The 14,618-nt window shown below is 44.4% G+C and overlaps 1 protein-coding gene across 1 annotated transcript in view; it reads right to left on the bottom strand.

Annotated features, from left to right (window-relative positions):
• Positions 1-14,618, bottom strand: part of LOC140206427 (vitellogenin-like) — a 113,834-nt gene that overhangs the window by 98,021 nt on the left and 1,195 nt on the right. The window contains 6 exon segments of the mRNA XM_072274795.1: positions 1,141-1,291; positions 3,531-3,576; positions 4,317-4,575; positions 7,740-7,901; positions 11,707-11,958; positions 14,340-14,491. Of these exon segments, the coding sequence (XP_072130896.1) occupies positions 1,141-1,291; positions 3,531-3,576; positions 4,317-4,575; positions 7,740-7,901; positions 11,707-11,958; positions 14,340-14,491 (1,022 nt within the window).

Genomic DNA, 14,618 nt, shown 5'->3' with positions numbered 1-14,618 from the left:
TCGATTCTGATTCTGATCAAGACCTATCAAACTCTGTTTTAAATGTACGCAGTGACTTGGCCTCGACAGCTGTCTGTGGTAATGAATTCCGCCGATTCCCCACTCTCTGGTTAAAGAAATTCCTCCAAATCTCTGTATTTAATGCACATCCGTCTATTCTGAGTCCGTGCTATCCGGTCCTAGACTCCCCCGCTATAGGGAGCATCCTCTCTACATTCACTCTTTCGAGACCTTTCACTATTGAAGAGTTTCATTAAGATCCCCCACTAAACTTCAGTGAGTACAGTCCCAGAACCATTAACTGCTCCTTGTATGTTAACCCTTTCATTCCTGGGATGATCTTGTGAACCTCCTCTCGACTCTCTCCAATGCCACCTTTTCTTAGATAAGAGGCTCACGATACTCCAAGCGCAGTCTGACCAATGCAATTCATCAGAATGTGGCCTGGACCGGTGGACTTTACTTACGGAGTGGAGTAAGGCAGGTTGGAACTGGCTTATTGTCATTTGACATTTTATATTCTGAGTTTTTTTGCTTATTTTTTGTCGCTTTAATGATTTGTTCTTTTTTCTTTGTGAGATGGGAGTTTGATGTTTTCTTTGAATGGGGTTCCAAGGTGTTTTTGTGTTTTGTGACAGTCTTTGGGAAGATGAATCTCAGGGTTGTACATTACATACAAACTTTAATAATAAATGTACTTTGAATCCCTGGAGCAAAGGGGGCTGAGGGACACCCAGCACACCTTCAAAAGGTGATAACCTCAAAAAGGCAGCATCTGTCATTAAGGACCCCTCTCACCCAGGACATGCCCTCTTCTCATTGCTACCAGCAGGGTGTTGGAACAGGAGCCTGAAGACACACTCAACATTTTAGGAACAGTTTCTTCCCCTCTACCACCAGATTTGTGAACAGACCATGAACCCACGTACACTACCTCACTATTTTTTTTTTACCATTTTAGCTCAGCCCAGTATGGCTTCAAAGCATGCAGGAACCCAACAGATTCAAACCCGGGAACACTCACCCCGAATTCCGGTGTGGATACCACTACACCACCAGCCAGCTAATAATGACTAACAACAGACCTTTTAATTAGAAGGGGAAAGGGAGACAGAGATTGTGGATAACTCGGATATTTACCGCTTCTTTGATGTTTTGTAGATGAGTTAGTTGTAAAGGTTTCTGTAGCACGTCCCCGCTGTAACGATACCTCAGGGTCCCCCGCTCTACAAACTGAACCTGTGGCAGGCTCCTAGTAGCAGCTTTGACTTCAACCAGCGCAAGGTTCTGTCTGCAAATGTCATAGTTCAGAGGTCAAACTGGTACATTTGATAAACTAGCAAATCAGTTTATGATTGTACACGTATCGAGGTGAAAAGCAGTCCTTCAAATTATTTTAGCTGAGATATATTTATTGAATAGCTGTATTTATTTTATAATTTTTATTTTTTTATTTAGGAAATACAATGCAGAATAGGCCATTCTAGCCCCTCGAGTTGCAGCACCCAGCAATCTGTGTTGTTAGAGGAGGTAACTGTTACCGAAACTACTTGCTTTCTGTCTCCACTAGTTGCTGTCAGCATCCCGGCCACCACCTCCACCTTGTCTCAGTTACTTAGTGCCAACATTGAACTGAAGGCTCAGGTTAACCCAAGGTTACATTTCAAACCTTAGTTTTGTGAAAGCAGCTCCGCTGCCGAAGAACATTCACCTTTGTGACTTTATTTATTTATCTATGTAGAGATACAGTGCAGAACAAGTTCTCTGGCAAATCCAGCCAAACTACCCAGAAACCCACAGATTTAACTCTAGCCTAATCATGGAACAATTTACAATGACCAATTAAGACCATAAGACATAGGAGCTGAATTAGGCCATTCAGCCCATCGAGTCTGTTCTCCATTCTATCATGGCTGATTCTTGATCCCACTCAGTCCTATACGCCTACCTTCTCGCCATAGCCAAGAAATAATCAACTTCCACTTAAATATACCCGTGGACTTGGCTTCCACCGCAGTCTGTGGCAAAGCATTCCACAGATTCATTACTCTTTGGCTAAAAAAATTCCTCCTTACTTCTGTTCTAAAAGGTCGCCCCTCAGTTTTGAGGCTGTGCCCTCTAGTTCTGGAAACCCCCACCAGAGGAAACATCCTCTCCACATCCACGCTGCCTAGTCCTTCCAACATTTGGTAGACTTCAATGAGATCCCCACACATTCTACAACCTCATGACCCTCCCCTGGACTTTCTCCAATGACACCACATCCTTTCTGAGATATGAGGCCCAAAACTGTTGACAATATTCCAAGTGCAACCTGACTAGTGTCTGATAAACCCTCAGCATTATCTCCTTGCTTTTATATTCTATTCCCCTTGAAACAAATGCCAACCTTGTATTTGCCTTCTTTACCACAGACTCAAACTGTAAATTAACCTTCTGGGAGTCTTCACATGGGCACCCAAGTCCCTCTGCACCTCTGATGTTTGAACCTTCTCCTCATTTAGATAATAGTCTATACTATTGTTCCTTTTACCAAAATGTATTATCAGGTGGTACACTTTGGAAGGACAAACTCCAAGGCAGAATACAAAGTAAATGGCAGGATACTTGGTAGTGTGGAGGAGCAGAGGGATCTGGGGGTACATGTCCACAGATCCCTGAAAGTTGTCTCACAGGTGGATAGGGTAGTTAAGAAAGCTTATGGGGTGTTAGCTTTCATAAGTCGAGGGATAGAGTTTAAGAGTCGCGATGTAATGATGCAGCTCTATAAAACTCTGGTTAGGCCACACTTGAAGTACTGTGTCCAGTGCTGGTCGCCTCACTATAGGAAGGATGTGGAAGCATTGGAAAGGGTACAGAGGAGATTTACCAGGATGCTGCCTGGTTTAGAGAGTATGCATTATGATCAGAGATTAAGGGAGCTAGGGCTTTACCCTTTGGAGAGAAGGAGGATGAGAGGAGACATGATAGAGGTGTACAAGATAATAAGAGGAATAGATAGAGTGGATAGCCGGCGTCTCTTCCCCAGGGCTTTCAGGTAAGGGGTGGGAAGTTCAAGGGGGATATTAGAGGAAGGTTTTTTACTCAGAGAGTGGTTGGTGCGTGGAATGCACTGCCTGAGTCAGTGGTGGAGGCAGATACGCTAGTGAAGTTTAAGAGACTACTAGACAGGTATATGGAGGAATCTAAGGTGGGGGCTTATATGGGAGGCAGGGTTTGAGGGTCGGCACAACATTGTGGGCCGAAGGGCCTGTACCGTGCTGTACTATTCTATACATTTCCCAACACTCTATTCTATCTGCCATTCTTTTGCTCATTCTTTCAATTTGTCTAAGTCCTGCTACAATCACATTGCTTTCTCAGCACTACCTACCCCTCCACCGATCTTCATATCATCCACAAATTTTGCCACAAAGCCACCAATTCCATTATCTAAATCATTGATAAACGATGTGAAAAGTAGTGGTCCCTGAGGAACAACACTAGTTACCGGCAGCCAACCAGAAAAGATCCCCTTTATTCCCACTCACTGGCTCCTGCCTGTCAGCCGTTCCTCTATCCCTGCCGGTATCTTTCCTGTAACGCCATAGGAATTTATCTTGTTAAGCAGCCTTATCAAACGCCTTCTGAAAATCCAAGTAAATGACATTCACTGCCTCTCCTTTGTCCACCCTGCTTGTTACTTCCTCAAAGAAAGTTAACAGATTTGTCAGGCAAGATTTCCTTTTACAGAAACCATGCTGATTTTGACTTATTTTATCATTAGTCTCCAAGTATCCTGAAACCTTATCCTTAGTAATAGATTCCAACACTTTCCCAGCCACTGAGGTTAGGCTAACTGGCCTATAATTTCTTTTCTTTTGCCTTCCTCCTTTCTTAAAGATTGGAGTGACATTTTGCAATCTTACAGTCCTCCAGGACCATGCCAGAATCAAGTGATTCTCTTGAAAGATCACAACCAATGCATCCGTTATCTCTTCAATGCATCTGTTATCAGCCTGCTAACCCGTACATCTTTGGACTGTGGGAAGAAACCTGAGCACCTGGAGGAAACCCACGCATACAGGCAAAGACGAAGCAAATTTGCTTATGGAGGATGCTGGAATGGAACTCTGAACTCCGACACTCCAGGCTGTTATCGCATTGCCCTAACCACCATACCTCAATGGCACCATTGCTTAGGTTTTCTCCGGGGGCTCTGGTTTACTCCACAGTCCAAAGGCATACGAGTTTGTGAGTTAATTGGTAACATGGGTGTAATTGAGTGGCGTGACTCATTGTTGTCATGTAATTTTAATCGTTTGCTTAATTTTTACCTGCTTTCAGTTTTCTGTCACACAGAGAACTCTCGGGTCTGTGTGTGATGGGATCCAGTGGTCGCTGCGGACACTGGGCTCGACTCAATCGTTCAATGCACAGGGCTTACCTTGCCTCAATTACAGCCACTCCGTCTTGCTCATGGAAGGGTGTGAACTGGTGCACCTCGCGGACTCTGGCTTCCTGCAGGATCGCGCCAGAAGCTGTCGGCTTCAGGACCTGGATGAAATTTGCAGCGGCTCGGATGTTCCTGCCTTTCTGCAGGTGAGACAAGAGCATCATGGTTAATGTTCCATACCTAACCACTGATAGAGCCGGGCAACAAGGTTAGGTCACTGAGGACCCACCCTATCCCAGAGGTGTGGGATACGAGATATAGGAGAAAAATTAGGCCATTCAGCCCATCAAGTCTTCCCCATCATTCCATCATGCCTGATTTATTATCCCTCTCAATCTCATTCTCTTGTCTTCTCCCTCTAACCTTTGACACCCTTACTAATCAGAACCCGTCAACCTCTGCTTTCCGACTTGGCCTCCACAGCCATCTGTCACAGATTCACCACCCTCTGGCTAAAGACACTGAGGCATGTGGGCTGGGGCTGCACTCAGGCGAGTGTGGAACGTGCTAAAAAAAACAAAATGCATCACTGGCTAAGAAACTGAGTGAAGGCAAGCAGGGTCACTCACAGACCGAGGACCAGGGGTCCGGATTCCAAAGATCCATGTTTTGAAGAAATATTGAAACAGTGCCCATTTCTGATCTGAAATGCATGAAGGTGGTTGTCTGTCATATCCAACAATGGCAGGAGACTGTGCAGAAGAGTTTTTAAAGTTGAAAAGGCATCATACTGGGACAGTTCAAGTCAAACTCAAGTCAAGTCACTTTTTATTGTCATTTCAACCATGACTGCTGGTACAGTACACGGTAAAAATGAGTAAATGTTTTTCAGAACCATGGTGCGACATGAACAATACAAAAACTACACTGAACTACATAAAACAACACTAAACTACACTAGACTACAGACCTACACAGGACTGCATAAAGGACTACAAAACAGTGCAGGCATTACAATAAATAATAAATGACAATAGGCACAGTAGAGGGCAGTAGGTTGGTGTCAGTCCAGGCTCTGGGTATTGAGGAGTCTGATGGCTTGGGGGAAGAAGCTGTTACATAGTCTGGTCGTGAGAGCCCAAATGCTTCAGTGCCTTTTGCCAAGTGGCAGGAGGGAGAAGAGTTTGTATGAGGGGTGTGTGGGTCCTTCATAATACTGTTTGCTTTACGGATGCAGCATGTGGTGTAAATGTCTGTAATGGCGGGAAGAGACTTTCAACCTCAGAAGTCTGGGTCCAGTGGTTCGAGTAGTCACAACTGGGGCCTTGGTTGGATGTAGTGGATTTTCATTTTTTTTAAATCTTTTTTATTAATTATTATTAAAGATTAACAAAAATGCATTAAGGTAATCAAGTTAATATGTCAATATGTACAATGAGGAATTAAATTAGCAAATGACTGATTAACAAAGCTAAGCAATATATACTTTATTGTCGCCAAACAATTGATACTAGAATGTACAATCATCACAGCAATATTTGATTCTGTGCTTCTCACTCCCTGGATTACAAATATTAAAAATTAAAAATAATAAAAATTAGTAAATGTTAAAAATTTAAATTATAAATCATAAATAGAAAATAGAAAAATGGAAAATAAGGTAGTGCAAAAACACCGAGAGGCAGGTCCGGATATTTGGAGGGTACGGCCCAGATCTGGGTCAGTATCCGTTCAGCAGTCTTATCACAGTTGGAAAGAAGCTGTTCCCAAATCTGGCCGTACGAGTCTTCAAGCTCCTGAGCCTTCTCCCGGCGGGAAGAGGGACGAAAGGTGTCCCTCTTATTATCAATAATATCATATTAATAATATTATTATCAATAATAAGAAAAAATAATGTGTTAAGAACTTTTTTTGAAAGAAAAAAAAGAACCCCTACTAACTAAGAAAAAAACCTTACTAACTTAAAACAAAATGGAAAAAAAAAACCACAGGGAGCACAACCCTGGAGCTATACATCATACAAGCTTCCATAAAAGAAAAACATCAATCCGCCAACTCAAATCGGAAAGAAATCACATTAATTAACTCAAATCAGATGATAGTAGCAAGCAAATGAACCCCACCTTTTCTCAAAATCAAATCGAGGATCAAAAGTTCGACCTGATTTTCTCCAAACTAAGACATAGCATCACCTGAGAGAACCATTGTATCAAAGTGGGAGCAGAGGCATCTTTCTATTTCAATGAAATCGCTCTTCTGGATGTCGTGGATGACCATGACTTCTGTGCCTTGTCATGTCCTCTGCTCTCCATGAAGTGCTGTGGAACCACCTTCCTGGCAGTGGACCTCACTGTAGATCTCATCTGCACAGTCCACCGGAGCTGATTTCACATGCAGGGACAGGCATATCCCTATCTCACTGGGGTATGGGGCCAGCTAGCTACCCTCACCTGGTTTAGCCTGCCTGTCAAAGCGGTGTTCCACAGTGTGGCTGCTGTCACAAGCAAACAGTTACTTGGAGCCCACAGGTGGGAGCTGAGTGTCCGGTGGGGACCAAAAGTGAGTGAGCTACCCCAGAACGGACTTGACGAGCCCTTTCACCAGACATGCTACCCCTCTCTGGACACCCCATACATCTGCCTTGGGTGTACAGCTTGATGGAGGATATCAAGTGAAAAATAAGGTTCTGTTTTACCTCTTCCTAGGAATATATTTGGGATTTTACATTTGTAATTATAAAACAAAATCATTTTAGCAAAATAGGAAGCCACACCATTTCATGTGTCTTTCAAGTTAATTCTGTTCCTAAAACTATAAGGGACGCAGACTCAGTCGACACTTTTAAACACCAGCTCTAAACCTATTTATTTAACCTTGCTTTTAACTAACATCTTTTTGTCTTTTATTTTCAGGCTTATTTTTAATTTAAATTTTATTTTCATGTTGCACTCTATCTCATTGTAAAGCACTTTGAACTACATCATCTATATGAAATACGAATGATAAATGCTATTAATGTTATTATTTTTGTGACTGGGGTCAAAATGGAAATGTTTCCTTGCTTTGTGGATAATACTTGGGGTTAGGAAAGGTTGAAGGAACTTCATTCAATCAGAAGAGAAAACGCCCAAGGTCTCAAGATGGCAACAGGGCTAGAACAGTGGCTCTAGTCAATAGTGAAGTTTTTTGTCCTGTTCATTTTTTTCTGTGACTGAAAGGCACTGCCGGTCATCAAGAACACTAAAATCTAATATTTTGTTAACTTATTTATGGTGCTATTTTAGTTTATGTGCTGTGTGATATGCTCGGTAGTTTAGAGGAACATTGTTTCGTTTGGATGTGCACAATAAACAAAGTTGACTACCTGTTTAAAAACAGGGCAGTGACTTGCATAGGCAGTACCGGTGAACAGCATAACCTTCTCCTGACAGTTGTTCAGGTCCTTCGATTTGGTGACAGTGATGCGATTGGCTTTCTTGTTTTCCTGGATGATGTAATTTGTAAGACAAACTCCTTCAATTCCAGCCTGTGGGCACAGAAAGTAAAATGAGTTCATTACAAACAAGAGAAAATCTGCAGATGCTGGAAATCCAAGCAACACACACAAAATGCTGGAGGAATTCGGCAGACCAGGCAGCATTTATGGAGAAGAGTACAGTTGACATTTCAGGTTGAGAATCTTCAGCAGTTCATCATGCTGGATTTGAGTATCTCAGGTTATATATTTGGGTTCATTAGACAGGTCCTTGGGACACTAAGTGGAAAAGTTGGAAAGTAATGTAATGTTCAGCTGTACTTGGAATATTATGTGCCATTCTGTTCACAGCATTACAGGAAGGATGTGGTAGATTTGGAGAGGGTGAAGAGGAGGTTCTCCAGGATGTAGCCTGGATTAGAGAGTATTAGTGAATTATCAACACTACCTCATTATTTTTCTCCTTGTTTACTCTCCTTGTGTATTTTTTAGATATGTGCTATGGTAACAGATATGTACAGTTGCAGATACGCACGGAGAAATAACCCAGCCGAACGTGAAGTGTCGAAACTTGTAGGTGGGTCAAATGTAAAGAGGGAAGACCCTTAACAGTGTTGATGAGCAGAGGGATCTTGGGGTCCAAGTTCATTGCTCACTGAAAGTGGCTGCACAGGTTGATAAGGATGGTTAAGAAGGCTTATGGAATGCTTGCCTTTATTTGACAAGGCATGGAGTTCAAAGGTCGGGAAGTTATGTTGCAACTTTATAAAGATCTAGTTAGGCTGCATCGGGAGTATTGCACGCAGTTCTGGTCACCCTGTTATAGAAAGGATGCTGAGGCTTTGGAGAAGAGATTCACCGGGATGCTGCCTGGATTACAGGGTATGTGCTATGTGAGATGTGGGATAAATTTGTGTTTGTTCCCTCTGGAGCGGTGGATGCCGAGGGGAGATCTGTAGAGATTTATGAGATTATGAGAGGCACAGACAGAGTAGACAGACAGTACCTTTTTCCCAGGGTTGAAATGCCTGATACCACAGGGCATGTATTTAAGGGGAGAGAGGGTCATTTCAAAGCAGATGTGAGGGGAAAGTTTTTTTTTCTTACTCAGAGCGTGGTGTGTGCCTGGAATGCGCTGCCTGGGGTGGCGATAGAGGCAGAAATATTAGAGACATTTAAGAGCCATTCAGATAGGCAGATGAGTGTGAGGTAAATGGGAGGATAGGGACATTGTGTAGGCAGGAGAGATTAGTTTAATTGGCCATTTGATTTATAATTTAACTGGTTCAGCACAATATTATGGGCCGAAGGGTCTTTCCTGTGCTGTACTGCTCTATGTTCTAACTTCTTTAGTTTTTTTTTATATATTGCACTGTACTGCTGCCACAAAACAACAAATATCATGACAGATGTCAGTGACAATAAACCTGATTCTAGTTCTGGAGTAAAGAACAGCCAGGCAACCTTTGATTGCTTTCTCTGGGACATCAGAGGCTGACGGGAAACCTGATCAAATATCGAAAGGCCTAGAGTGGATGTGGAGAGGATGTTTCCTCTGGTGGGGGGAGTCTAGGACCAGAGGGCACAGCCTCAGAATAGAGGGACGTCCATTTAGAACAGAGATGAGGAGGAATTTCTTTAGCCAGAGGGTGGTGAATCTGTGGAATTCATTCCCACAGAGAACTGTGAAGGCCAAGTCATTGGCCATATTTAAGGTGGAGGTTGATAGGTTCTTGATTAGTCTTGATGTCAAAGGTTACGGGAAGGAGGCAGGAGGATGGGGTTGAGAGGGATAATAAATCTGCTGGGATAGAATTGTGGAGCAGGCAAGGGGCTGAATGGTCTAATTCTGCTCCTACGTCTTATCGTAAAATATGAGAGGTGTCAGTAAGATAGTCAGCCTTCTGTCAGGATTGAAAGGTCAAATACTAGAGGGCATAGGTTTAAGGTGAGAGGGCAAAGGGCATCATAGTGGTGTAGCAGTTAGGGTAACACAATCACAGCACCAGCACCCGGGGTTCAATTACCATCATTGTCTATACGTTTGTACGTTCTCCCCGTGACCGCTTGGGTTTCCTCTGGGTGCTCTGGTTTCCTCCCACATGCCAAAGACGTATGGGTTAGTAGGTTAATTGGTCACATGGGTGTATTTGGGTGGCATGGGCTCATTGGGCTGGGAGGGCCTGTTACCGTACTAAATAAAATTAAAAATAAAATGATCAGCATAATCATAGACTCCTCCTATCCCCAACCTTCTCTCTCCTTGCCCCTCCCATCGGGAAGAAGATTTAAAAAAAACAGAAACCACGTATCACCAGGCTGAAAGAAACCTTCGACTTTGCCATTATAAGAATACCGAATGAACCTCTGATACAACAGAAATAATCTCTTGACCTCTCAATTGGCCTTACACAATACTGTCTGCCTGCACAGCACTTTCTCTGCGACTGTAACACTCCGCCCTGTATTTGTCTGGTACTTTTCCATTTGTACCATCGAGGTGTAGTTACATCACAGTCACCATCGAGAAAACCTACAAAAGGCGATGCCCATCTTTAAGGATCCCAGCCTGCCAGGGCACGGCCTCTTCTCACTACCACCATCAGGGAGCAGGTACGGGAGCCTGAAAACACACACTCGCTGTTTTAGGAAAAGCTTCTTCTCCTCCACTGTCAGATTTATGAATGGTCCATGAACCCGTATGGGTTCACGGGTAAAGCTACCTCGTTATTCCCTTTTCGCACTGCTTATTCTTGTAATGGCTCAGCATGGGATAGATGGGCTGAATGGCCAGTTTCTGTGCTGTACTTTCTTATGTCTCTATGACACTAATTTATATCTTTATACTGTTGCTGCAAAACAACAAACTTCCCTACGCAACTCCCTTGTCCATTCGTCCCCCCCCCATCCCTCCCCACTGATCTCCCTCCTGGCACTTATCCTTGTAAGCGGAACAAGTGCTACACATGCCCTTACACTTCCTCCCTTACCACCATTCAGGGCCCCAGACAGTACTTCCAGGTTAGGCGACACTTCACCTGTGAGTCGGCTGGGGTGATATACTGCGTCCGGTGATCCCAATGTGGCCTTCTATATATTGGCGAGACCTGACGCAGACTGGGAGACCACTTTGCTGAACACCTACACTCTGTCCGCCAGAGAAAGCAGGATCTCCCGGTGGCCACACTTTTTAATTCCACATCCCATTCCCATTCTGACATGTCTATCCACGGCCTCCTCTACTGTAAAGATGAAGCCACACTCAGGTTGGAGGAACAACACCTTATATTCCGTCTGGGTAGCCTCCAACCTGATGGCATGAACATTGACTTCTCAAACTTCTGCTAATGCCCCACCTCCCCCTCATACCCCATCCCTTATTTATTTATATACATACATTCTTTCTCTCTCTCTCCTTTTTCTCCCTCTGTCCCTCTGACTATACCCCTTGCCCATCCTCTGGGTTTTTCCCCCCCTCTCCCTTTTCTTTCTTCCCGGACCTCCTGTCCCATGATCCTCTCATATCCCCTTTGCCAATCACCTGTCCAGCTCTTGGCTCCATCCCTCCCCCTCCTGTCTTCCCCTATCATTTTGGATCTCCCCCTCCCCCTCCCACTTTCAAATCTCTTACTAACTCTTCCTTCAGTTAGTCCTGACGAAGAGTCTCGGCCTGAAACATCGACTGCACCTCTTCCTAGAAATGCTGCTTGGCCTGCTGCGTTCACCAGCAACTTTGATGTGTGTTGCTTGAAATTTCACATCATATAGGTTTGTGATTCTGATTCTGACCCAATTAGCAAAGTCAAGACCTGCTGCTACAGCACAGCCAGGACACGGGGCGAGAGGGGATAGATACCTCTTGCAACTGATAGAAGTTCTGTGACTTCTTGATGGTGATGTGGAAGATGTTGAGGATGCCTCTGTGAATGTTCAGGATGCCCTCCGGCAGGTTGGCCGGGGCCAGGATGTTACCCACTTGGCCATTGCTGTACTTGAACTTCACAGGCTTGGCCATCTCAGGAGCCAGTCTCCGTGTCAGCTTGTGTGCCGAGGTGAGGGGTTCTGAGGGCCACACTCCACTGTATTCTTGAATTTGAAAATCCCTGATCTAGGTTTGAATCAAATAGAAAGGGAAAAAATTAACTTTATTTATCACATCAACACCTGAATATCGAAATACTGTACAGTGAAACGTGTCAATTGCATCGACAACCAACAATGTTCTAGGATGTGCTGGGGGCAGCCCACAAATTTCACCATATTTCTGGCACCAACAAAGCGTGTCCACAACTTACTGGTCCTAACCCGTACGCCTTTGGATTGGGAGAGGAAACCAGAGCACCTGGTGATTACAGAGAGAATGTAAACACTCCTTACAGACCGTGGCAGCTGCAAGAATAGAACCCCATCCACTGGCACTGCAAAACGGTACGTTAGACATTACATTGGCATGCCATATTCACTCATGTATTAACACATAATGGGGAGGGAGAGTGGGGAGAGAGGGGGAGAGAGGGGGAGAGAGGGGGAGAGAGGGTGGGGGAGGAAGAGAGAGGGGAAGGGGGTGGGGGGAGAGGGGTTGGGGTAGAAGAGTTGGGGAGAAGGGTTGGGGTGAGGGGACCGTGTGGGAAAGGGGCAAGGAAGGAAGGATGAGATGGGGAGGGGAGAGGGGAAGAGGGAAGGGGGAGAGGGGGAAGGGGGAGAGGGGGAAGGGGGAGAGGGGGAAGGGGGAGAGGGGGAAGGGGGAGAGGGGGAAGGGGGAGAGGGGGAAGAGGGGGAGGGGGAAGAGGGGGAGGGGGAAGAGGGGGAGGGGGAAGAGGGGGAGGGGGAGGGGAAGAGGGGGAAGAGGGGGAGGGGGAAGAGGGGGGGAAGAGATGAGAGGGGGAATGGGTGAGACTATAAGAAGGGAGTGGAAGAAGTGAGAAAGTAAGACACACAAGGAGGTGGAGGGGAAAGAGTAGGTAAGGATCACCAGACCTGGAAGATTGGAATGTTTGAGGGTCACTCCTAATGACTGGATAACAATGTTGTCTGTGTTATATTTAACCAATAAAGCATCATCATTAAAGTACATGTGTTACTCTGGATTTCCAGCGTCTGCAGAATCTCTTGTGTTAAACCCTTAAACATTGTCACTAAAGCGCATTATCTGTAGGACTGTGGTTTTGGGAGAATATTTGTATAAGATAATTGTAGGCAGGTTTCGCGATATAGAGTCATAGAGTTATATAAAGCTATGGCTTATAAATATACACTTTACTATCTATATGATACCAGTCCTGTTCCCATTGAAAACTATTCTTTCAAGATGGTTGCAGATGGGGTAAAATTGGGAAAGGTTTCTGCAGAACACCAAAGGGATGGATCAATTGGCCAAGTGGTCTTGAGGACCTGATAGGGAAAGATTGAATAGCTTAGATCTTCAGCCATCAAACACTCCTGAAAATGGGTTGGGCTGTGTGTTTATTGAATTCAGGCTTCATCATCACGGGAACTCCCTCCCCGGCAGCACCAGGAAATCACCTTCACCAGAAAACCTGCAGCACTTCATCAAAGCAGCTCAACCCGTCATCTCACATGGCAATACTTGCCCTTGAGACGGTGTTGCCCCAATTTTATATTTATATATATCGATCGATCAGAGTATTGAGTACAGTTGGAGGAGTTGGGATGTTATGTTGAACTTGTATAAGACATTGGTGAGGCCAAATTTGGAGTACTGTGTGTAGTTCTGGTCTCCTACCTCCAGGAAAGATATCAATAAGATTGAGGGTACAGAGAAAGTTTACACAGATGTTGCTGGGACTTGAGGAACTGAGTTACAGGGAAGGATTGAATTATTGACTGAGAAGAGATTTGACAAAGGTATACACAATTATGGGGGCGATAGACAGGGTAAATGCAAAGATGCCTTTTCCACTGAAGTTAGACGAGACTACAACTAGAGGATAAAAGTGAAAGTTGAAATCTTTAAAGGGAACCTGACGGAGGAATCAAAGGATGGTGTGAGTATGGAACGAGCTGTTGGTGGAAGTGGTGAATGCAGGTTCAATTGCAACATCTAAGAGAGTTTGGAAAGAGTTTGGATGGGAGAGCTATGGAGGACTATGGTCCATGTCAGGATCAATGGGATTAGACAGAATAACAATTTGGCATAGACTAGATGGGCCACAAAGCCCATTTCGTTATGATTCTATGACCCTATGAGTTTAGAAGGACAAATTGGTCAAGTGGTCTGTTCCTGCATTCATTCCTCTATTTCTGCGTCATCTATTAGGCACATGTATATTGCAATCCCAACCAAATTTCAGGCATCTTCTGGTTGAAAATGTTCTTCCTCATCTCCTTTCTGGCCCTCTTGTTCCTCACCCTAAATCCAAACCCTGTGGTCATTGACACCCAGTCTAAGCCTCTCTCTCATATCTTTGAAAACCTCCTTCAGATCCCTCCTTTAGCTCCCGCTAAAGAAAACCCAATTATCCAGTCTACCTTAAGGAGATAGGTGGCATGTCCACATGGAATAATGGACAGTCTGCAGTTTATTTTCACACCAGCTCTGCTCAGACCATTTTCTGGAAGTCCAGACAGAATAACGCCCTCATACTTGTAAATATGCACCAGGCCATCAGAGAAGTCAGGCTCTACAAAAGATCAAAGTTCAAAGTGAATTTATTATCAAAGTACACCTACGTCAACTCCACCATGAACACTCCCAAGCCCGGCTGTAAAAGGAGATGGGTCAGGCATATAGCTAGTAACCCCATCCTA

Source organism: Mobula birostris, chromosome 12, assembly GCF_030028105.1.
Source record: "Mobula birostris isolate sMobBir1 chromosome 12, sMobBir1.hap1, whole genome shotgun sequence".
In the NCBI taxonomy this organism is placed as follows: Eukaryota; Metazoa; Chordata; class Chondrichthyes; order Myliobatiformes; family Myliobatidae; genus Mobula; species Mobula birostris.
Note: the sequence above shows the minus strand (reverse complement) of the source record. Positions and strands in the feature narration are given on the sequence as shown.